This window comes from Mus caroli, unplaced genomic scaffold (genome assembly GCF_978045245.1).
Source record: "Mus caroli unplaced genomic scaffold, Mus_caroli_1 scaffold_8, whole genome shotgun sequence".
Classification (NCBI taxonomy): domain Eukaryota; kingdom Metazoa; phylum Chordata; class Mammalia; order Rodentia; family Muridae; genus Mus; species Mus caroli.
The window spans coordinates 80,980,216-81,004,437 of NW_028227263.1; the positions used below are offsets into that span (position 1 = coordinate 80,980,216).

The 24,222-nt window shown below is 47.0% G+C and overlaps 1 protein-coding gene across 3 annotated transcripts in view; it reads right to left on the reverse strand.

Moving 5' to 3' along the window:
- Pcsk6 (proprotein convertase subtilisin/kexin type 6) overlaps positions 1 to 24,222 on the reverse strand; it is a 188,234-nt gene that overhangs the window by 83,265 nt on the left and 80,747 nt on the right. For all 3 annotated transcript variants that reach the window (XM_021166293.3, XM_029479538.2, XM_021166292.2), the window contains exons 7-9: positions 13,114 to 13,286; positions 6,734 to 6,946; positions 3,078 to 3,178 (exon numbers count right to left, since the gene is read on the reverse strand). In XM_021166293.3, the coding sequence (XP_021021952.1) occupies positions 3,078 to 3,178; positions 6,734 to 6,946; positions 13,114 to 13,286 (487 nt within the window). The remainder of the gene's footprint in view (positions 1 to 3,077; positions 3,179 to 6,733; positions 6,947 to 13,113; positions 13,287 to 24,222) is intronic.

The following is a 24,222-nucleotide window of genomic DNA, read 5'->3' on the forward strand; positions in this document are numbered from 1 at the left end:
GTACTTTGCTCACCTGAAGAGTCTGCATCTGAAGCTCTGAGTTCAGCACTGATGAGAGCATTGTTATATACGTGTAAGAAAACCTCAGCATGCTTTCCGGGGCCACCAATCTCGCGACCAGCCTCACTGGCTAGCCCAGGCAAGTCTACTGCCAACATCATGGGGACAAATGCTGTTTCTGCAAAAAGGACATCTTTCAGGTATGGGGGTGCTTTTAAAAGATGGATATTCTTGAAAACCTGGGTACTCAGTGTTTTGCTTAGGTGAACACCTCAACGTGGATGATTCTTTGGGGTCTTCCGGGTCACATGAGTTGCAGACCATTTCCATGGGTCACTAGGACAACTGCCAGGAAGAAGATACTAGAAACTCTCATTAGGATGAGATAAATTCCCCCCCTCTTGGGGATGTCTGAGAAATAACGAATGTCTACAGTAGATTCCTCCTTCCTCCTTTCTGTACAGGGATTGAACTTAGAGCTTGACTCAAGGAAGAAGATGCTAGAAACTTTCTATCTCATTAGGATGAAATAGTCTTTTTTTCTTTTCCTCTCGGGGATGTCTGAGATACAGCGAGTGTTTAAAGTAGATTTCTCCTTCTTCCTTTCCATACAGGGATTGAACTTGAGGCTTGGTTCATTCCAGGGAAGCACTCCATAGCCCCAGTCCAAAAACACTTTTCAACAACAACAACAACAACAACAACAACACAGGGGGATGGGATATCTGAAATCTGCACAGGAACTAAGAGGAATTCTTAGATCCTCTGCCAGCCTCATTCTTATCTCTTGCAGTTCACAGGTCCTCCCATCTCCACTGGGAATGTCTTCCTCTAGGATAGTGGTTCTTAACTTTCCTAATGCTGTGACTCTTTAATACAGCTCCTCATGTTGTGTTGACCACCCCCCCCAACCATAACATATTTCATTGCTACTTCAAAACTGTGAATTATAATGTAAATATCTGACATGTGACCCCTGTAGGGGCTGAAACCCACCAGTTGAGAACCACTGCCCTAGAACTGTCATCTATGATGCCTTGAGATGGGAGAAGGTCATGCAGAGACAACGCTGTCCAAGTGTCTTAAACTCAGCCTGGGTCCCTAGACCCCATTGCTCCCAGAACAATACGAACTCCGCAAACTCCCCCTTAAGTGAGATTTGCTTGATTTATACCTGCACATCTCCAACCCTGTCAGTTTCCACTGCTTCATAGGCAAGTTTCCTGGGGCAACTGGTCATGAAGCAGGGTGTGTTTTCTATTTAGGTCTGACTAACAAAATTCCTTGCATGTTTTCAATAAGGAATGGAGGAAAATAGAGAGTGATGAATTGCTAAGTATGAGAATACAACTTTCCACACAAGTAACTAATTACTGCAGGGCCTCGGGACACAGAAGCTAACATTTGGTGGTGGTGGTGGGGCTGGAAATTGAAAATATTTAGCTGTTTTTGCTAAATTGGTAGCATTTGATTATTTTGGTCTTTAGCTGAATGGAAATCAGCGTGCAAGCATGCATAATTACAAGAATTTACACATCTCAAATATTCTCTCTGAATCACTTAAAAACTCATCTAGAACAAAAGATTGGGTTGTTATGTGACAGTTGATGTCTAAACTATTTCTGACTCCACAGTTGCACATGAGGTGTTTTTATTTGGATGAGGAATGTTCCCCCACAGGTTCACAAGTTTGAGTGCTTGGTCACTGGCTGGTGGCATTGATTTTGAGGGGGGAGGCTGTGGAACCTCTCATAGAGTAAGCCTGTCAGCAAGAAAGAGGTCACTGGAGGTTGTAGGAATGGAACTTAAAGGTTAGAACTTAGGCCTGGTCTAAAAGTATTCCTTAATCTGCCAAGTAAAAAGCTGTGCCATAAGCCATTGTCACCACAGACTGAGCCCAGGTCTCCATGACGTCTACACCATGATGAACCATATCCCTTCAAACTGTGAGCCAAATGAATCGCTTGTCACACTAATGAAAAAATGACTCAGACATGCAGCTAACCCTTTCCTGCCAGACCCATTCACACATTTATAACTGTAGGTTTTGTGAGACTTAGGCAAACTGGTCCCTTGTCACTGTCAGTTTAGGAAGCAAGGTTCAGGGAAAAAGAAGACAGCCTAGGGCACAGTTTGGGTGCGTGGTTGTAAGTGGAGAGCTCCAGCCCATGTAGCTCCTGCAGTCCTACAAAGAGGAACAGACAATGGGCTTTATGAAGAGAAGAAACCACTACAAGAATAGCCTAAAAAGGTAGGAACCACATGGACCACAACGCGCAGTTCAATACCCATAACATCATGTTAAATGAAACACACCAACCGCAAAGGACAGACCAGGCAGAGCATTCTCATCCACAATGCTAAAAGGCATTACAGATTTTGAACTTTGGAGTATCTGTAAAGACTTCATGAGTTGAATGTCTTTAATCTGAAAATCCAAACTCCAAACCTCCTTCAGACCTGAAGCTTTCTGAGCAAGAACATTCAGATTTTGGAGTATTTTGGGATTAGGGGTTTTAGGATTAGGATGTGTGGTGTGAACTGTACGGTTCTGTTTCATGAGGTACGGAAGAGTCATCAAGTGCATCGACAGGAAGCAGCATGGTGGTTGTCAGTGGCTGAAGGAGAGGGAGTATTATGGGCTGCATTCTGGATTGCAGCATGTGAGTCCTAAGCTCTGCTCCTCAGAATGTGATTTGTATTTCAAAATAGAGCTCACTAAAAGATAAGTCAGGCCAACGAGGTCATCGGCATGTGCCAATTGGAGGCAGCCAATGGCAAGCCAAGGAAATGCCAAGCCTGCTGTTGAGTCAGTCCAGCAGGAACTTTGAGATAACACATACTTATTGTATAAACAACTTTCTATGGCAGCCGAGGCAGACCAATACAGAGAGCTAATGTTTAATGGTAACAAGGACTTCAGTTGGGGCAGGTGACAAAATTCTGGTGATAGTCAGTGATAGGTTCATGGCTTTGGAACTGAGCTTCACGTGACTGAGCTTGTCACTTAAAATTCTCAGGATGCTAGGTCTCACGTTAGGTGTGTGCAAAGGAAAAGAAGGAAGGTTGAAACTTACTTTGCTTCTAGAGCCAAGGCAATGATGCCAGCCACCATGGGGGCTGAGACTGATGTCCCAGTGTGGCCGTCGGTGCAGCGCTGACGCAGATCTGTGGTGACCTGCATGAAAGAGAGATATATGAAGCAGGACACTGGAGAGGCCAGTTCCCTCTGAAAGGACTGAGGCCCCTGGCATGCTGCCAACTGGAGAGAATGACTTCGGGTGCCAGTGGCAGAAGGCATGAGACAAATGTGTCGTCTGGCTCTTCCAGGCTTTGCACTTGGGTCCAAAACTGCAGCCATGCTGCAGAACAGGCTAATCCCAGGGTGAAAACAGAGAGGCCCAGCAGGGGAGACAAGCACAGGGTATGCTTCAGAGATCTTCCTGAAGGCCACTGAAGCCTGTGCAGGCAAATGGACAGGCAAGGCAAGATGCAATGGACTCTCTGCTGGCCCTTCTTCCTGCATGGCACCATGATCCTGCCACTGATATACATGAAATCTGATCCCACCCAAAGAGCTAAGTTCAGTGACCCAGGACTTCCAGGGAGCTGAAAACCTGGTCCCGAAGTGCTCAGGAGCCTAGATGGTGTTTCTACTTTTAGCTAGACGGTAAGGATCGAACTGGGGATAGACATCCCTCCCAGAGGACATTGAAGTGCTCTTGCCAGCAGCACAAGGCCTGCTGAGCTGTGCAAGAGGCTGCTGGCCTTAGTGGCAAGGCAAAGCTGACTCCGCCTATCTTCACCTGAGTGGTGGCTCCAGGAGGATGGGACACTGATTCAGGACCTCACCTGACCTGAAAGGGTCAGAGGCCATGGGATCAACTCATGTTTCTGTTGTGTTGGATGGGATCATGGCCTCTGTGACTTTTGCTCCTGGTTTTAATTCTATGTACTCTGCACATGGAATCAAGGTTGCTAACCTTAAATCAGAGAGATTATTCCGGATTACCCAGCGGGGCCCGAGAGAATCAGAAGGCTTAAAAGGTGGAAGGGGAAAGCAGGAAAACCTGTTGGAGAGGTGAGGCATGTGAAGACTTCAGCTACCAGGGCTGGCTTTAAGGAGATGGGGAGACCCAGACCAAGAATGTAAGGAAAGAGAAACTCTAAAAACAAGAATGTTCTTCGTCCAAGAGACCACGAGGGAATTGGGACCTGAGTCCTGAACTGTCTGGAGCTAAATCATGTTTAGTTTACATAAGCATGGACCTCCCCAGAGATGCCAGAATGCCAGAGGGCCCTCCTGACACCTTTCCCTCAGCCTGTGCATCCGATCTGGAGCTGTAAGCCAAGAGAGGCTGCTGGGTTCTGAGCCGCAAGCTGGGGAGATGTCTGTTTGTACAGCATTAGGATGCTGAGTTCCTGATGACTTGTTAGGGCAGCGACAGGAAACTAGCTCACCCACCCACCTCCTGCGAAGCTGGGGTAACCATTTTATGGGACCCTTGAGGATGAATTTCTCCAGTAGTAACAATGAGGTCTTTCCACACAGAGTGTTTCTCTGTCATGCTAGGCAGGAGAGAGGTGTCTCGTCCGAGCCATACATTCATGGGAAGATTTGACTGGTGGTATTTTAGCAGAAACCAGCTTCCTCGCTGTACACAGTAAATAGGACTAAACCACCAAGGGGAAGGAGAAGGGTCAGCCCAGGAGGTACTTCCATCCCCCAAGCTTTTGTATCACAAGAGCTGTTGTATCACAGCAGGACACCGACTCCCCGCTCCTGCCTGGTAAGTGGCCTGGGAAGCCCAGTTAACTTGCAAGCAAGGCCCAAGACTGACTCTCTGACTTCAGAGGAGAGGGTTTAGGGAAGGAATGGAGACTACCCCTGTGAGGAAGCTGAACCAACATGGGCAAAGGCCTCCCAAGTCCCAGGGTTGTGCTTGGAACTTGGCTCATGGCTGCCCCTCTGCTTCTAGTCACCAAGGCTGGAAGTGAAGGTTCTATCTCCAATCACAGGCCATGCCCCTCCCTGGTAAGTTATTCATTACCTCAGCTGCAGGGAAGAGACACTCAAGGGACTGGGGCTTAGACTGACATTAGAGCTCACCTGAACTCAAGGCTAGGGTGCACCCACTTCTTGAGCTCTTGCCCAGCCCCTTGCAGAATATCTCTGGGGCCTCAAGCAAATATTAGGCTCCAGTAATCAGACAAAATAGTCATTATTTTCAGTCAGAGTCCCAGAACAGAAGCTCTGACACTCAAGTGTGACTTCCCCCTTCTCCTAACTATGTCTTCCTTATCCATAAATACTGCATAGAGTAGGGAATTTTTTTTTAACAAAAAAAAGGTATTAAAGTCAGGAAGAACAGGAAGAGTTCAAGGAAAGCCTCTACTATACAGTTAGTAAGTTCAAATCCAGTCTGGGCTATGTAGGATCATCTTTTTAAAAAAAGTGTGTGTGTGTGTGTGTGTGTGTGTGTGTGTGTGTGTGTGTCTGGGGGGGCGCAGTTTAAAGTATTTCTGATATGTGTACATTCAAGCAAGGCAGGTGAGTAAATAAAGCCACGGGTTCCACGTCCAGAGCTGAGTGCATCACTGAGAATGCAGCTGAGGACACAGTCCTCAGTCCAACGTGTCCCATTATGCCTACTTCCGCTTGCATCTATCTAGCCAGTAGGCCTTTGCTGGGTTTCAGCCCAAGCGTTTGTTTAATAAAGCTTCAACAAGCCCATGCTCAAATGATGAGGAAATGAATAGGACATGGTACAGAATCTCAGCTGCCCATCCCAGGGCTGGGTGACCCTGCAGGATGGGAAAGAAACATTTAAATTAACACCTTTGTGAACCAGCCTGGGCCACCGCCAGGCCTGCAACAGGATTGTGTGGCTGACCTTTCATGTGTGCATAGCAAGTGGGGTACCGGAAGCCAGTGTGCTCCCCAGGGGAAAAAAAAAGGTAAAAATCAATTTGAAAATAGTTTCTAAAGATGTGTCTAAGCAGCAAGAGTGATGAACAGATGCTGGTGAGTGTTAAAGCCAAACCACGCCTGGCCAGCTCCACGGGCTCATTTAAAAAATGTCTGCACACTAACTTAATGACGATGCATTTGAATTCTGCATTAATTTAAACTGGAACCCACCCCCCCCTTTAAATATAGGAAAACTTATATAGAAGGAAGAAACATACATTCCAGCCATATAAATCAGTGGCTCAGTAGTGGAGTCCCTGCCTACCATGGGTTTAACCACCACAAAGAAGAATAAAAGAAAAACTGCTCACTGCAGTGAGCCGAGCTGGCAAACCCTGTGGCTTTACTTCCAAGTGTCTAGGGCATGTCCCTTGGCAGAGAAGCCGAGAATGCTTGGGTTTCCAGAATGTTTCAGCATAAAACCAAAGCTTTCTATTTTGTGCATCAGAGTAGGACTGGTCAACTGGACTCTGGGATGTGACCACAGAATTCCAGAGAGCTAAAAGGAGATATGATGAAGATGAACCCCATTCTTAAATGACATTTTTAGGCCTCTAAAGTCAGAGAGGGTTTAATTGGCATTTCTGAGCACAGATGAGTCAAACATCTTATAAAATAGTAAAGTCTGAGGCAGGCTGCCAAGGCCCTGGGGCTGACCTCCTACATAGAGGGACAGGCTGGGACCTGAGATCCAACAAAATCTGGTCTTGGCCAAACTGGCTTTTGGGGAAAGGAAGCCTTAGACCTTACGAGAGAACTTACGATCTTCCGTTCATAGAAGGCCCCGCTGCTGTAGGTGGTAGCCAACGTGGAAGCGCATTCTTCCAGGTACCAGGGTTTGTGGCCGTTCTCAGTGGTACTGCTTACGGAGATGGTGTAGATGCTGTTGGTGTAGCCATCACAGGAGCAGTGGTCCCCTTCTCTCCCACCATTCCCAGAGGCCCAGACAAAAATGGAGCCCAGACCTTGGCGGCCCTACATGGAAGCAAGAACAGATGTTAGCGACTGAAGTGGGGCACCATGGAAGCATCTCACACCAGTGTGCAACCCCACCTTCAGCCTGTTCCTCCACAGGGCTGTGAAGGTTGCCTTGAGAACATGTGGGTCCTGCCTAAGGGTTCTGTAGGGTTTCAGTGGAGCTGCTTTGCCTGTGGGAACAACGTTAAGACCACAGATGCTCATGATCCTGGCAAGGATGGGCCAAAAGATCCCTCTGACCTTCACAGGACAACCTGGATCCCAGTGCAAAGTCTATAACTCCCATTACCATAGCTGATGACCAAGGGGACTCAGTGTAAGACCAAGGTTAGAAACACACAATGGCAAAATTTGGAATTGTTTTAAGTTTTATGGGTCAGAGAAGTTAGCTTTGAGAGAGAAGTGCATTGATTTCCTGAAATAGTTTTGAAGATCAGCTTCTTGAAGGGCCAGCTCATTTTTCAAAGAGGGGTGAAGGGGGAGAGGAGAGCTTGTGCCTTCTGGGTGAGACTGAGTAGATAAACACAACCCTGTTCTAGATCACTGTTTTCCTATAGATGTCCCACTAGAGTTCCCTGAGGTGCTGCCATTATGATGAATGTTAAAGCAGTCAAGTCGGATGTCAGCACCAACCCAGGCTGGTGACTTCAGGAATATGAACCAGAGAAAGCTCATGATAGTGGCAGGTCAGGCAGGTTCCTGCAGCTCTGTTCTAATCTACTTCCATGGGATCAATGGTTTTTGACCGAACTTCATGCCATCCCAGCCACGAACACTAGTTAATGATTAGCTCATGGAAGACGAGATTAATCCGTCCCAACTGCAGGACCCATGGATAGTGCACAGCATAAATTGGACCTCCTAGGCTCTTAGGGACTGAGAAGTAGCCCTGCCAAACATAGGGAGGGGACTGACACTGAATCTGAACAACTGCTCAGTTTAGGGACGTCTTTCAAGCAGAGTCTATGACCCAATCCATCTATCCCTTCTCGGAGTCCAGGTCTTTCCTTGGGGAAATTGGACCACCTGCTCTGGAACACTCTTTTTTTTTTTTTTTTTTTTTTTCTTTTACACAGACTAAAGAGACTTCAGTTCTAGGCTAAGGCTCCCAACAAAACCCACAGGGAGGTTCCTGGTGCTCCTTTAGCCTGGATACATTATGATGGCCCATTCGCTCTGTTTTCTGCGTCTCCAAAATGCTCAACAGCTTACCACAAAGGATACCTATTCTTCACAACAAAGGTTAACTTCTGGGGCTGAAGAAATGGCTCTGCAGTTTAGAGAGCTTGTTGTTCTTGCAGAGGACCTAGGTTCAATTCCCAGCACCCCCGGGAAGGCTCACATTCATCTCTAACTCTTGTTCCAGCGGATCTAATGCCATCTTCTGACCTCTGCAGATACTAGGCAGGCATGTAATATATATATACACATTCATGGAGGAAAAACATTAACACACACACACACCAGCGGATCTAATGCCATCTTCTGACCTCTGCAGATACTAGGCAGGCATGTAATATATATATACACATTCATGGAGGAAAAACATTAACACACACACACACACACACATCTAAAAGAAGACATTCTAAGAAATAGGTTAACTTTTAAAAGAAAGGCACAAAACAAGGAAGCGGGTGTGTCTGAGAATTGGGTAATGCCTGTGTCGTGATACTTCAGTCAACAATGGATCCCACAGGTGCAGGGAAGCTAGGTGTGGAGAAGGCTTCTGTGCCGTCAGAGTTTGTGCAAGTCCTCTATCATGAGGTTACATCATGATGCAATGGCCTAATGATGGCTTTCTCAGAGCCTTCGTGCCCTCAGCATGAAGCAAGGTGAGACCATAATTACCTGCTGGAAAAGACTAATCAGAGCCGGTTGAAAGTGACTAAAATCCAAATAAAAGGTCATTTAGCCCACCAGAGCCTACCTACAAGATAATGTCACTCTCAATTCTGTACCCAAGGCAAACCAATTGATAAAACGTTCTTATTTCACAAAGTTCAACAATCATATTATCCGGGACATACACAGAACAGCTGAAAATAGTGCTCCAGACTCAATGTGTGGGCACTGAACCACAAAAGAATCATGCTACAAACTACAAACTAGTCTTCGGGCCTAGCAGGTGAGTAGTCTGTCAGTTAACTGTCTAGCACTGTAACAAACATTTGAGGGAAATCAAGCTGCAAAGAAAGAAACAAAGAAAAAAAAGAAACAAAGACAGTAAGTTTATTTGGCTCACAGTTTTGTAGGCTTCAACCCATGACTGGCAATACCCTTTGATTTGGCCTTTGGTGACATGTCACTATAGAGGTTCATAGCACAGGAAGTCTGTTTACCGCATGGGAATTCAGGGCTTAGTCCCACAACTCAAAGTGTGGTGGCAGTGAGCAGTGGATCTCCCACTAGGCCCTACCTCCTCCAGTTTCCTCCTCCTCCTCCTCCTCGTCCTCCTCCTCCTCTCCCCCTCCTCCTCCTCTTCCTCCTCCTCTTCTTCTTCTTCCTCCTCTTCTTTTTTCCTCCTCCACTTCCTCCTCCTCCTCCTCTTCCTCCTCCTCCTCCTCCCAGCAGCACTGTGCTGATAGACCTGAAATCTGCATGTGTAAGAATCCTCAGCCCACACCTTGCTGCTCCATCCTAGCATTCCCATCTGGCATAGCGCAGTTACCGACTGACCATTTAGCTTGCCAAAGGCACCACAGTATCAATAGCCTCTTTCTCTTCTTATTGTTGTTTTTCTAGAAAGAATGTGGAGGGAGACAGGGAGCATGGCTAGGTTTGGGCTGTAAGAGAGACCTTTGCTGGCCCTGGGTGTCTTAGGGTCACTTTCCCCATCTTGTATCTGCAGACGCTGGAGGGGATGTTCCAACTCTAGCCATAGACTTGAATTTCTGCTCAGGAAAGTCACAAGTTGAACGCCATCACACTGCACTGGTATCTTCCCTGGGGGCAGAGACTATCGAGTGCACCCTCCTAAGGGCTGGTGAGCCCAAGTCACCTGGACAAGACCAGCTGTTCTTTAACACTATTTAATCCCCCTTTCTGAGAGGAAATCAGGGGACGAGTGAGGCTTCTTAAGGACTGCCCAGTCATGGCTTCTAAAGCCACCCGACATCCCATCTTATCATCTACTGAAGATGAGGCCGAATTTTACAGAAAAAGCTAACGGGTCACAATGGGGTGGCATGGAAGAGTAACAGATGGGGCCATGTGCTTGGGTTGGAGGTCATCCCATTCTTCCTGGAGGGCTCTCCCTGGCATCTTGAGACAGCTGTGATTTAAGAGGCCTATAACACACTTTACTTCAGAATGACTAAAATTTAAATGGCCTCTGTATTTTAAGGAAGCATGACAAGAACGAGGAGGGCTGCGTAGCTCCCTTTACACATCCCTGTTGCCCTGACAACCTGATGAAGCAGCTGCTGCTTGGGGTTCAGTATGCAAAGTTCCCTCCTTTGTAGCTCCAACTAGCGCAAGCTCCATATACAAACCTAGACACACTGCAGTGACCCCTTGAAAATGGGCCGCTCCTCTCCTGGATGCAGAGCTCCACGCCACATCTTTAGAAAGCATCTCATAGAAATGCCAGATGTTCAGCATTAACACCATTCCAGTCTATGCCTTTTGTGCAGAGAAACGTGACCTCCAACTTAAGTCAGCCTCTCCGGAGCTGCAGCTCGGCTTAATTTTTAGGATGTTTCCCTTGTCATCGGGTCTGAGATCTGAGTGATCTAATGATGGGAGGGGGGTTGAGTCATGGAAACAAGTGATTTATTTGTTCATCAATCTCTTGTGGGTGGTGGCTTACTTGGTCACGCCTGAGTCTGCCAGCACTCCCCTAGCCCTGCACGTGGCCCCGCACACAGCCCTGCACACGGCCCAGCACATGGGTTGGCTCAGGTGTTCAGCAGGATGTTGGAAGCTGCCTCTGTGTCCTGCTGGAGAGGTGGGGTAGAACAAACAGTCTGTGTTCTGTAAGAGGGCACAGAGCTTGTGCTGTCTGTGTCTATATGCTGAGCTTCTTTTATGTTCCTTCCTCTGACAGTTGGACACCTCTCTGCTTCTGATTGCTCTTTTCTCAGGCATTGGGGCCCTGGGTGGCCAAGTGAAAGAGGATGGCTTTCCTTGTAAAGTGGAGGTGCAGACTAGATGTTTCTAGCAGGGAGTAAAGATGTAGTATACCCCTTGACTGAGAAGTTTAGATAAATGAAGGCACTCCAGGGATGCAATGTGGTCAGATGTGGTGATGTTCTGAAGCAAGACGTTCTAGCAAAACTCTTGTTGCCATAGAAAAGATACCACCCAGCGACCAACTCAATCCATCCAAGAAAGAAATCAAATGGCAATCAGAAAAAAAGAGTCCTGAAGAAGACTGGGACGGGAAGATGGCTCAGTCAGGAAGACGTCTGTCACATCAGCAAGAGATCCCAAGTTTGATCCCCAGAGACCACGTGAAAAAAGAAAGACAAAAGAGGAAGCTGGTGCAGTGAGTGAGTGGCCCATATCTGTGATGCAGTGGTGGGGAGACAGAGAAAGACTTGCTGGTCAGCCAGACTAGCCAGTTAGCCAGCTCCAAGGTCAGTGAGCCCACTGAGAGACTCTACCTCAAAAAAATACGGTGGTGGCACATGCCTTCAATGCCAGCATTTGGGAGGCAGGGCTAAGTAGATCTCTGTGAGTTTGAGAGTTGCTTAGTCAACATAACGAGATCCCAGCCAACCAGAGGTGACATAGCAAGACCCTGTCTCAAAAATAAATGCCTAGGGGCTGGAGAGATGGCTTAGCAGCTCAGAGCACTTTCTGCTCTTGCAGAGGACCCAGGTTCAATCCCCAGCACCCACACTGAGGCTCACAAGTGTCTAAAACTCCAGATCCATGGGATACAATGCCTTCTTTTGACCTCTGTGGTGCTAGGCATGCACATAGTTTGGTAAATATAAACTTACATGCAAACCACTTATACACATATAAAATAAAAAAATAAAATCTTTTAACTAAATAACAAAATAAGTGAGAAACAATTGAAAAATATTTGCATGTTCATATACACAAACATACACACACAGACATAAACACAGGCACAGAGAGTGAGAAAGAGAGAGAGAGAGGGAGAGAGAGATTGATTCTTTGGAGCAGACTTGCAGGGCAGAGGGAAACAGACAACCTGCTTGCAGTGTACTCTTCTGGTACTTTTGGATATACTTATTAACTATTAACTGTATCTGAACTGCTGTGAATGGGTATAATAAAAACTTGAAAAACTGCTTTAAATTATATAAACAATAAAATGGGCTCAATCCCTGCACCCTTCCCTTTCCTGTTTCCCACAGGAATCAGAAACACCTGGGCTTCCTGATAGACAACCCACCCCCATACACACACCCCTGCCAGCATTCGTTAGCCACCCCTATACTGTGGGCTGGGGCCCAGTGGGCAACCCACAGCTTCCTGGATGCTGACCACAACTGTGCCTGACTGCTCTAAGAAACTGTCCTCACCCAGCAATCTGTTTTCCCACCCGGCTTGTAAGAACTGGTGTTGGTTCATCTCCTGCGACCCCTTCCCAATCTCATCTTCCCTGAGTCCTCCACCACCCCTCTACACTGACAGTGGGTGATAACAGCAGGGCTTGGGGGCAGGTCTCCTGAGATGAGCCTTCCAGCTTCCTCGGATCAGAAGGTAGTCAACCTCTTGGATGTTCTCTATGGCTTGCCTCTGAAACTGTAACTGTTGGGCAGTCTGCTGGTGGTGAGGGTGGGGGTGTCTAGGGGATGGCTCCCTGATGCAGTGAGATTAGGCATACCCTATGATGGACAAAAGGCTTCATTCAGTGTTTCATCTGCATAGTCCAAGGAGCAGGCTAGGAGAGCTGATTGAGCCACTTCCCACCACCTACACAGGCCTCTTCAGCCTCCAATGGAATAGGCAGGGACCGTGAATGCTAAGCTGGCTCTCCCTGGACCAGCTAAGCCCTTCCAGCTGAGTATACACCACTCCCCAGAGCCCCTGAGATACTTTTCCTTCATTCTGGCACTGCAGGGCTTTCCTGCCAGTCTTGTTTCAGGCCATGGCTGGTGTAACTTTGATATTTAAATGTTCAAAATGTGCAGTCACCCCCACCCCGCCCTGGGTGCTCCCTGGTAACCCTGGGTTACTCACACCTTTTTAATGCCATACTCGAAAGCTTGTTTAGCCAGCCGGCCTGGTCCATCTACTGTCTTTCCGTCATCATCGGGTCCCCAACTGGCGCTGTAAATGTCAATGTAGTTGGGTCTGATGCCCAGAGACTTGGCCTCCACCACATCGGTCACATCGCCGTCCAGCATCCGGATGCCTGAAAGCATGGGGGAAGCTCATAGTCAGTACCGGGGATTCTGAGTATGCAGTGCCGCTACCACAGGACTGGCAGCCTGCAAGGCCCAAGAGCCTCAGGAAGCTTACACCAGGACAACAGGACAGCAGGACAGCAGAACAGTAGGGCAACAGGACACTAGAAGGTTCTAGTATTGCTAGTTTTCTTTTTGTTGTTAGTTTTTGTTTGTTTTTAGAGACAGGGTTTCTCTGTAGCCCTAGCTGTCTTAGAACTCACTCTGTAGACAGGCTGACCTCAAATCAAAGATCTGCCTGCCTCTGCTTACCGAGTGCTGGGATTAAAGGTATACACCACCACCACCCAGTTGTTCTGGCTAGTTTTATATCAATTTGACAGAAGCTATAGGTTTTTGGGGGGTGGGGGTTGTTTTTGGTTTTTTGGCTTTTTTTGTTTTTGTTTTGTTTTGTTTTGTTTTTTTGGAAGAGGAAACCTCAATTAAGAAAATGTCCCCATTAGAATGACCTATGGACAAGCCTGTAGGCCATTTTCTTGACTGAAGATTGATAATGGAGGACTCAGTCCACTGTTGGAGATGCCACCCCTGGGTGGGTGGTCCTGGGGGGTATAAGAAAGTAGGCCATGTTGGGCAAGCCAATGAACAGCGCTCCTCCATGGCCTCCGCTTATTCCTGCCCTCAGGTTCCTGCGCTGCTTGCGTTCCTTCCGGGACTTCCCTCAGTGATGGGCTTTCCTGAGAAAGATACCCTTTCCTCCCAAAGTGCTTTTGGTTAGAGTATTTTAGTGACCATCAAACTGTTCCGTTTCTATTCAAACATATTCCCAATATATTCTGGTCTGAGGGTAGAATGACTCATCGGGTCTGAGCGTGTTTGGAGGTACATATGCAGTCAGACAAAAGCATTTCCTTAAATGAACTTTTAGAGAGAAGTTTCTATTTACCATCTTATACGTGTGCATACTCAAGAGTACATATGATGAACGTGCAGAGAGCAAACTAAGTAAACTAAGCCTGCCGGTCCAGATCAATAACCACTCATTGCACCCTCAGTAATGAACAATTCCTTCACTTGAGCCCCATAAAAGGTGCCCCGCCCCACATAATAATAAGAGCCCTTGAGTATCCTGCAGTCCCTTGGCCAGTCTCAATACTGTATCTTCCCTAATCTGTACTATAGCTTTGATGTTAAATAACGCTTCCTTGATACTGTACAATCTATGTGGGCTCTTACCTCACTCTTGAAGAAGAGACCACCAAACACCTGACCCAGTCCCTAACCACCAGGAACACTTGAGAGTCCTGAGAGTCTCTGGAGCCTGTTGGACCCAGGTCTGTGTGTACAATGGCTATGCTGTCATGGAAATACACTCTAGATCTTAGAATTACTTATGACTTTATAGAAAGGCAGACCTCACACTCTTTGCAGGAAGTTTAATAAACACAGGAATTACCTCTGATGGCGCTTCAGTCACTTCTAATACTTTTCTTTGCCGAAAACATACACTTTCATTCAAATTTTTTCTCTTTTAAAGACTGAACTTTGGGGCTGGTGAGATGGCTCAGTGGGTAAGAACACTGACTGCTCTTCCGAAGGTCCTGAGTTCAAATCCCAGCAACCACATGGTGGCTCACAACCACCCATAATGAGATCTGACGCACTCTTCTGGTATGTCTGAAGACAGCTACAGTATACTTATGTATAGTAATAAATAAATAAATAAATAAATAAATAAATAAATAAATAAATAAATCTTTGGGCCAGAGCAAGCAGGGACTGAGTGAGCGAGGCCAACCAGAGAGAGCAGAGGTCCTAAAAATTCAATTCCCAACAACCACATGAAGGCTCACAACCATCTGTATAGCTACAGTGTACTCACATACATAAAACAAGCAAACAAATAAATAAATACATAAATAAATAATTTTTTAAAAAAAAAACTGAACTTTGTGTGATCGCCTTATATGATTAGGGGTATTTTCAAGGCAAGGCTGTTAACGGTCATGCACTCTGGCCCTACATACATCAGGCCCAGGTACCCTTTCCTCTGGGGCTTACCTCATCATGCAAGGGCTCTGTACCTTACCTGTACCACACCTACATAGGAGATCTTCAAGAACTGAAACTGACTACAACCAACATTCATTCACAGATAGAGAGATAGACAAGGTAGATCTCTGTGTCTGTGAGTTCTGTACCCCTAGACTGAAGCAAAAACAAAGTTGAAATACCTGGGACACCACCCCCCACCCCCCCCTCAAAGAAAAATACCCCAACTGTTTCTGTCTAGGAAAGACTTTTTTCTTGTCACTTCTTCCTAAACAATGAACAACTATACACAGTATTTCTATATTATGGATTATCTAGAGATGATTTCATATGTACAGGAGGCTATGCGCCGTTTCTATGCAAATGCTATACCATTTTGATGTAAGGACTTCAGCCTAAGCACTGGTATCTCTGTGGTTTCTGGGCCCAGTCTCTGTGGATGCTGAAGAGTCTACTGTAGTACTTCACCCTGGGGTCAGGAGACGGTTCTCAACTCAAGCAGGAGCAGAGACCTCCCCCTGTCCCAGGGACAAACACCTCATGTGAACTAAACCGCAGACCTACTTCACAGTACTCATGGGACACCCTGGCATCATGCTGCTTCTGATGACTAGCCTCTGAGCCCAGAGCCCTACTGTGTGCCCCCAGTGTTCTTGTCTTATATCTTCTTGCCTAGTATTAGTAGCAAGGGCTCATACGGGCAGCAACTACGGAGCATGCATGGGTCTGCACCAGGCTCTCTATTTATCTGTTATGGTTGTGCAGCTTGGGAGTTTTGTGGGATTCCTAACAGTGAGAGTGAGGGTGTCGATAACTCGTTTGCTCCCTCATGGGACTTTTTCCCTCCTACGGGGCTGCCGCATCCAGCTTGTGTGCCTAATCTTACTGTAACTTGTTATGGCACGTTCATAACCTGCTCTTTTCTAAAGAGAAACAGAGGAGCAGTGGATCTGGGAGAGAAGAGAGAGGGGAGGTGGGCAGGGGTATTGGGAGGAGAGGAGGAAGGGGGAGGCGCTGGTGGGGATGTGCTGCATGGGAGAAGAGGAAATTAGGTTTTAGAAAAGTTCAAGCCCCTCTGTTGCAACATGTCTCAACCTTTGCGTTGAGACCACCGGGGCTGCCCAACCCTTTCACAGGGGTTGCCTAAGCCCACCAGAAAATACAGATATTAACAGTATGATTCCTAACAGAAGAAATGAAATAATTTTACAGTCCCCACACAATAATTTGGGTGTTGCCACACATGAGGAACTGTGTTAAAGGGTCACAGCATTAGGAAGGTCGAGAACTGTTGCTCTCAGGCTTTCTCTATACCCTTAGCTCCAGAGTTCCCATGTCATGAGCAAGGTGGGCATCAATGCAGGCATCACTGAGGGGGAGCCTTGGGAGGCTGCATAGCGTAGCTAGCACTGAAGTCGGGGCAGGAGGGCTGCTCTGAGGTACAGTAACCTGGCCTCATGTTTATGTAGGACACCAGGCTTAACTGGAAACAATTGCTCTGAGGGTATGGGAATTCTGAAATCATTGTCAGATTAATTTAAAAAAAAAAGTCAGGCTCAGGCTGCAGGACATCCTGAGGTCTCTTCCTGTTGCAAATGCTCCTGCTCTGAGTCTATCTGCCACCATGTGTTCTAGCCAAGGGGAACCCCACCAGAGTCAGCACCGTGCTGGTTGAACTGCAAGCTTTCAAAACTGGGAGCTAAAGAAAATCCCTGTTCGCAAGTTATCCAGACTCACACATTTTGTTACAGGAATGGAAAAATGGCCCAATATGCCCTGGTTCCCATAAATGGAGCCGTGTTTCTTATGCCTTTAAAGTTAGCAGCAGACGGGTAAGAGAATTGGCTGGTCACGTGGGTGGCCAAAGCCCATTCTGTGGTTCCGATGCTGAAACTGAACCTGCTATTCTAAGACTTTTCATACTAGTTATAGATGGTGAGGCGCTTATTTCTAAATGTGAAGAAGAGGATGCCAGGAGACACCCAAAACTATATGAAAGCACACAAGCAGAATGCCTCCCCCAATGGCTCTCAGGCCGTTCTCCATCTCGAAGAAGGCTGACTGGCGTGTGAGAAGTAAGCACTGAGCACTGGGATTTCCCCAGCACTGACAGTTGCCAAGAGGAAAAAAAAGGGGGGGGTGGATATTTTCAGTAGGAACCTGCTATTCAACATTAGATCCTAATGTGAATGGCTCTCTGCAAATACCAAGGAGAGGGGAAAAAAGCCATCATTTCTCTAATCAAAAAAAAAAAAAAGAAAGGCTCATTTACTATAAATTGTTGGGGACAAAAATAATCTGGACAAGTCATTTGGATAGCAAATTCACTCCTGTTGTTAACTTGCCACTGGGTTGCTTTCCTGTGGATGGGATCAGGGCGAGTGACCGCATGGGAAATAAACATGGTTGTCCTATCCACTCTGGTGGCTAGTCTGTGGGTCCCAGGTGGAGGAGTAGACAGACAGGTAAGGTGTTGAACCTGGTGTGTTTGTGTCTCAGTGGGAAAGGAGATGCACTCTCCACAGGATAATTCTAGGGGTTCCAACAAGTCCATCCCGTGGGCCACTGGACAGGCCTTCCTCCTTTCAGTAATGTATACAATCCTATTAGGTTGACAAAACCTAATAGTTGAAACGTCCTGGGAAAACCTGACTGAAACTGATTTTACAAGTCTCTTAGTAAAAGTTAAAGAAAACACCAGTTTTCTTTAGTGATTCACCTTTCTTCCCTGTTTCTGATTTATATCGTGACTGTCTGAAGAGTGGGCTTGTGTAAGGCAAGGCAAACACAGAAACACACTGCTGGTTCTTTCTGTGAAGAGCACAAGATGCAGCATTTGCCCTTCAAACTATTTTCTGAGGGAACTCAATGTGAGAAGGAAGAGAAAGAACACACACAGACAAATACACACATGTGTGTGCACATTTACACACAGAGAGACAGAGACACACATACAGACACACACAGAGACACACACACAGAGACAAACACATAATATGCGAACCACAAAAACACACACGTGTGCACATGCACACACATGTGCACAAGGTGTACACACACTTGTCTTATAGGAGAAGTTGGCCATCTTGCCTGCCTGTTACCGTTTGGAGGAAGGCAGGGGAGCTGCCCTGCCAGGCCACTTAGGTTTATTGAGCAGTAATGTATTTTGCCTTTAGCAGGTAAGTGGCAATGCAAGAGCAATGAACAGCGTCAAGGAAAATGAGATTGTAGCTTCCTGTGTGTGACAAATAGTTCTCCTCAACAAATCCAACTCATTAATCCTCAGTTCATTTCAGTAAATCCACAGAGAAATGCTTGTTTGTTTGTCTGTTTTCCAGCGAAACCACAGTTTATTCTATTCCATCGGCAGCCATGCATGCAAGGTTTCAGCAGTTGTTTACAAGGCCACAATGGGGCTGGAGAGATGGCGCAACAGTTAAGAGCACTGGCTGCCCTCACAGAAAACCTATGTTTGGTTCCCAGGACCCTCACGTTGGCCCACAACTGCTTGTGGTTCCTCTCATAAAGGATCTGCTGCCCTCTTCTTTCCCCCATGGGCACTAGGCACACACATGGTGTGTATGCACACACGCATGCAAAACACTCATACACATAAAATAAAGACAGTTTCTTAATGTCCACAAATCTGCAAAACTGTCAAGTCTCATAATCCCCTTAGATTCCAGTTCGTTAATCTCTAAATATGCCTTTTTCCAGGACCTTGGGAGCTGAGGTTAAGACAAACCTATATTCTGCCATTATCCCAATAGAGACTATGGTAGGTCAACATAAAGCCAGTCTCTTCCAGCCTCCTATGTTAGATCTCATAACACAGCATTCCATGTCTTCCCAGTGAGAGGTAGCCATAGCCATGTGCATGTGCCCATGGGCTTCATAACTGAACCGCCAAGATAAGGCTTCGACAGAGCAGGTTCTCATGTTAGCTCCATCTCGTAATGCACTGACACTTGGGGGTCTTAACCCCGAAGAGACTTTCCTCTTCAGCCTTGACTAATTTCTAGGCATAGTTAATGACTTGCATGGAAAAGTCTATATTCCACATGGAAACCAGTCTCTACCTGGGTGGCTCCCTTACTGTGTCCTCAGAATCTGACCAGGGGAGGGCAGTTAGCAAATGACTAGGGACATTTGCTATTCTGCTGAAGTCATCTAAAGTAGCCAGTTCTGCTGCTGGCAGTAGCAAGCCCGCTCTCCATACCTCACCTTGCCTTCCTATGGAAACAGCAGTGAACCCTCTGCTTCCCTTGCTTGCCTGACTCCTGACCGACCTTGGCGCTTCCCCAGGAGGCCCAGCATGGTGTGATGCAGCCTGTCCTCTTGGGAGCTCTGAGTCACATGCTACCTTTTCAATTAGTGGCAGTCATCTGCTCGTCAGATGGCCTTGCCAAACCTAAGTAATAATGAAAACCATACTCCCTTTTGATAATCGGGTCTTGTTGATGTCTCAAAGGAAGACAGAAGGGTAGAAAAGTCATACAGCTATTGTCTAGAGCCGAGGTTCTCAACCTTCCCAATGCTGCAACCCTTTAATACAGTTCCTCCTGTTGTGGTGACCCATAACCATTGTTACTCCCTACCTGTAATTTTGCTACTGTTATGAATCATAATGTAAATATCTAACATACAACTCTCAAAGGGGTTGTGACCCACAGACTGGGAAACACTGGTCCAGGAAGGTGACGCCTGCCCTGACTCTTACATAGTCCCCAGACATGGGGAACAGGAAAGGATCACAAGTGAATTTTCTAGTGACTTGGGAATTCAGCAAAGAGCTGAACGCTTGGGATACAGGGCAGACATCAAGATTCGGGGACACACGGGACACTCACATATCTACACCACAGGCAAGAACAGCAACGCAAGAGGGTGTGTAGCTGAGAAGGAGAAAGCCAACTCATGCCCGGAGCTGGCCTCTGAAGAAGGCAAGCGGGTAGTGAATGTAAGACATTGAACAGCCATGAAGGGAGGGAGATTGCCCTGGAGCCGGTCATAAGCCTGAGGAACTGCTAGACTGTTTTAGTCCATCCTTCTCAGGGCCAGCAGGAAGGAAGGGCCTCCTCAGAGTTTGGGGGATTATCTCTAGAATTCTGACCTGGGCAGCCCAAGATATCAGGAGCCAGGCTCACCTTGTCCTCCTGGGGAGGGTGTGGTCACCAGGGTGTCGAACTTCCCCTTCCCAGGAGCTCAGGACTTTCCTAGGAACTTCCAGGCCCAGCAGGCAAGCACTTTAGACATGATGTGGGGGATGAGGGACAGGGAAGTGGGGACCCCTCTTCCTTGACAGCACTGCCTCTCACAGTCACCAAATCTCCCAGGCCTCCTGTGCATTGTAAATCCTTCTGCTTTGAAGATTAACTTGGAGCTTAAACAGCTGCCTTAAAATGCTCACGAGCATCAACTGCTTAACGGAGGCGCTAATGAGCCAGAATTCTGTGACTCAAAATTAACATAATTAACCAATTTATGGGCACAGATTAATTTAGTTGTTATGTACTTAACATTTTTGTGTTTATGAAAGGAGAAAACAAACCATGATTTAGTTACCAAATCAAAGCCTAGGGTGAAAACGCCAACAGAAATGTCTGCTGCTGTTGGCTTTTCCTTCCCAGAGGACAAGTAAAGACAGGAGAAGCTGCCTACAGTCAGGGAGGCCGAGCAGGGGACACTGCTCCAAATGCCCATCAAACTCGGGGTCCTGGGTTCCTCTCCTGCTCTGCCTCCTTGAGCCACCATCTCCTGAGCGGCCTGGGGGAGCCAGGAGTTCCTCCAGATAATGGTGTTTCTTAGAAGCAGGGGACCCTGATCTCTGTACCTCAGGGTAACCCTCTTTCCTGCATCACATTAAACAAGAGCACAGGCTAGCTACTGGCCAAAGGCTATCCCACACTACTGAGCATTCCTGACAGCAAGGTCAGCTTAGGCCTCTACATCTGTGTCCCCAGAGAGCTTCTGTCAGACCCACAGTTCTGAACCTGTGGGTTGTGACCCCTTTTGCGGACAGGGATTACCTAAGACCATCAGAAAACACAGATATTTATATCACAATTCATAACAGTAGCAAAATTACAGTTATGAAGTAGCAACAAAATAATTTTATCGTTAGGGAGTCACCGCAACGCACAGGACTGTGTGTTATGTATTAAAGGGTCGGGGCATCAGGAAGGCTGAGAAGCACCGACTCACAGGATGCTGAATGCAGAGTGCAGCCAGCCGACAGCAGGTGCAACGAGAGACGAGCAGCATCGCCAAACAAAACAAACAGCAAGCCGAGGAGGAGGCCTCTGAGTGTGCCAGGTTATTTTAAAATAAAATGAACAATTTGTAAAATGGAACTTAAAAGGAAGGCTCACAAGCAAGAGAGAAGAGAAACGTTAAGTGGCTCAGTGGCAACTGACTTCAGGGTCATTGCAATGCCCTGGCACCAGAGAGCTAGGCTAGAAAAGGCACAAGCCAGCCTTCAGGTCAGCAGGCCTGTGCTTACCTATGCTCTGCCTCTTAGCAGCTACCTGACCCTGGAGGTGGCAAGTCACCTCCCCGCTCAGTTCTGTTTCTGGCTGTGTGACATGACCACGATGACACCAGTTCACACAATCCTGCTGAGGATCAGATGTACAGACACAACTTAGTGCCGCAGTCACAACTCACAGCAGTCAGCAGTGGCTGTTGCTGTTGTACTAATAAAAAGATATCCTAAGGGGGCTGAAGCAAGGAAGTGAAGAACACACAGCCTACCTCCCTCCCCTCAGGGTCCAAATTTCCAGGACTTCAAACAAAAGAAGGAAAAGAACAAATCTGGAACAGTCACTCAAGACATTCCTCAGAACAGAGCACAGAGATGAGATTCGAGTGGCAGGAGAAAGTGCCCTGGAGCAAGTCTGCTTGGAGGGGAGCAGTTCCACAAGGCCGGGTGCCAGGTCAGCAGGGATCCTACCCAAGCATCCCCGGGAATCGCTGCCTACCTGCAGGAGAGCGAGGAGCAGCACAGGAGTCATTCTGAGATGAACCAAGTGAGAGATGATGGTAGGTCAGAGAGAAGGGATGGTATCCTGAGATTAGACAGCCCACCCAGTAAGTACCCTTCCAAAGGGACAGGGCCAGTACCTGCCAGGTGACTGATGATCACTCAGAGACAAGAAATTTATAGGCATAATTCTGAGTGTGCAACCAAACCCAGCAAATATCTGAAGAAATCCAAACGTCGAATTGAAAAGTAACACGGTCATGGTCAAGATGTCATGGCTCATGCCTGCAATCCAAGCATTGCTGAGCCCAGGGATGAAGGATGGAGAATCTGGAGCCAGCACAGGCAGCACAGCAGGGTTCTGTCTCCAAAGATGGGATAAGAGGGTGAATGCAGGCAGGGGGTGGGGTGGGGGGGTGGGGGTTGGGGGCTCCAACATAAGTGTCAGTATGCACAAAACCATGCAAGATGCCACACGTAGTAGTATCTGTTAAGAATCACTAGAGCTCTCCTGATTCCAGGAAGATGGGAAAGCTACAATTCACTCCATTCTTCCTACTTCAAAAAGCCAAACCCTGAAGAGGGTACAAGAAACAGGAGAGAGGCAGAGAGGCAGGCAGGCTGATTCTGATCTTCTTCTGTTAAGATCACTACATGGTAGTGAGATCTTGGGTCTTCCCCATCCCACCCTCCACCTTTTTGTCTCTTCTTCCTTGTAACACATGTGTGTGGGTGTTTTGCTTGCATGTCTGTCTGTCTATCTGTGTACTTTGTGCATGCAGTGCCTCCAGAACTGAGAAGAGGGCATTGTGCCCCAACAGGACTGGACTTAGAGATGGTTGTGAGCCACCATGTAGGTGCTGGGAATCAAACCTGGGTCCTCTGGAAGAGCAGCCAGTGCTCTTAACCCCAGAGCCATTGCTCAAGCCCCATCATATCTTTTGTGGATGTGGTCTGTGGTTTATTTTGTTTTGTTGTTTTGTGACAGAGTCTTTCTGGGGCAGGATAGAAAGATGGAAACCCACAGGCACATGATGGCAAGAGCAAGGAAAGGTGGGGCTTTCAGTGTCCTTACAGTAGCTGTGGTCTGGATTCTAACACTCCTCCTCACCCTTGGCATCTGCATGAAGCTTTCACCAGCTGAGACTCGAGAATACCAACACAGTTCACAGAATTTGTTTAAAGCTTTTTTTCTTCCTTCCCAACTGTAAATCCCACAATTTTGTAGGAATCTCATTAGAAACCCCCTTCGAGTAAAATGTCATATCTTCACCTAGTGGCTTCTGGTTAATCCAAAAAGAACAGAAAAAAAAAAATCTTAGCATCCCCTGAAGATGTAACATGGGAACCACCAAAATAGTGCACAACTCGACTGCTCAGCTGCTTAAAGGCAGCTCTCCCTTGAGAATCGACAACCAGGCTCACACAGGACAACCCTTCCCTAAGAGCCTATACCTGCTTTCAGGTTTGCTGATTCTTTCCCCAGGAGCCTTTCTATTTTTAATAAACTTTCCACATTAGCTTGTCCTGAAAATCCTTTCTTCAGCCTGGCCATCTATGAAGAAGCTGAAGTTGTGTGTGACAGCTTTGGAGACACTGGTGGCCATATGTCCCCTGAGTTCAGGACAGTACAATCTCACATTTACTTCCTATATTATGAAAAAGGACTCCCTTGCCTTCTTGGGTGACAGTGTGGAACAGTGTCTTGATCACTGCTGCCACTGACATTGCTATGAGTCTCAGGCTGGCCTTGAACTCTCCATCCTCCAGCCCTAGCTTCTTAAGTGCTAGGATTAGAGGCACACATTACCACATTCAGTTTGCTGTCTTCTTTTTTAATCTCATTTATTCCAGAGCTAAAGGTGAAGATGATGGCAACCCAGAAATATCACTGGAAATACACAGAAGGA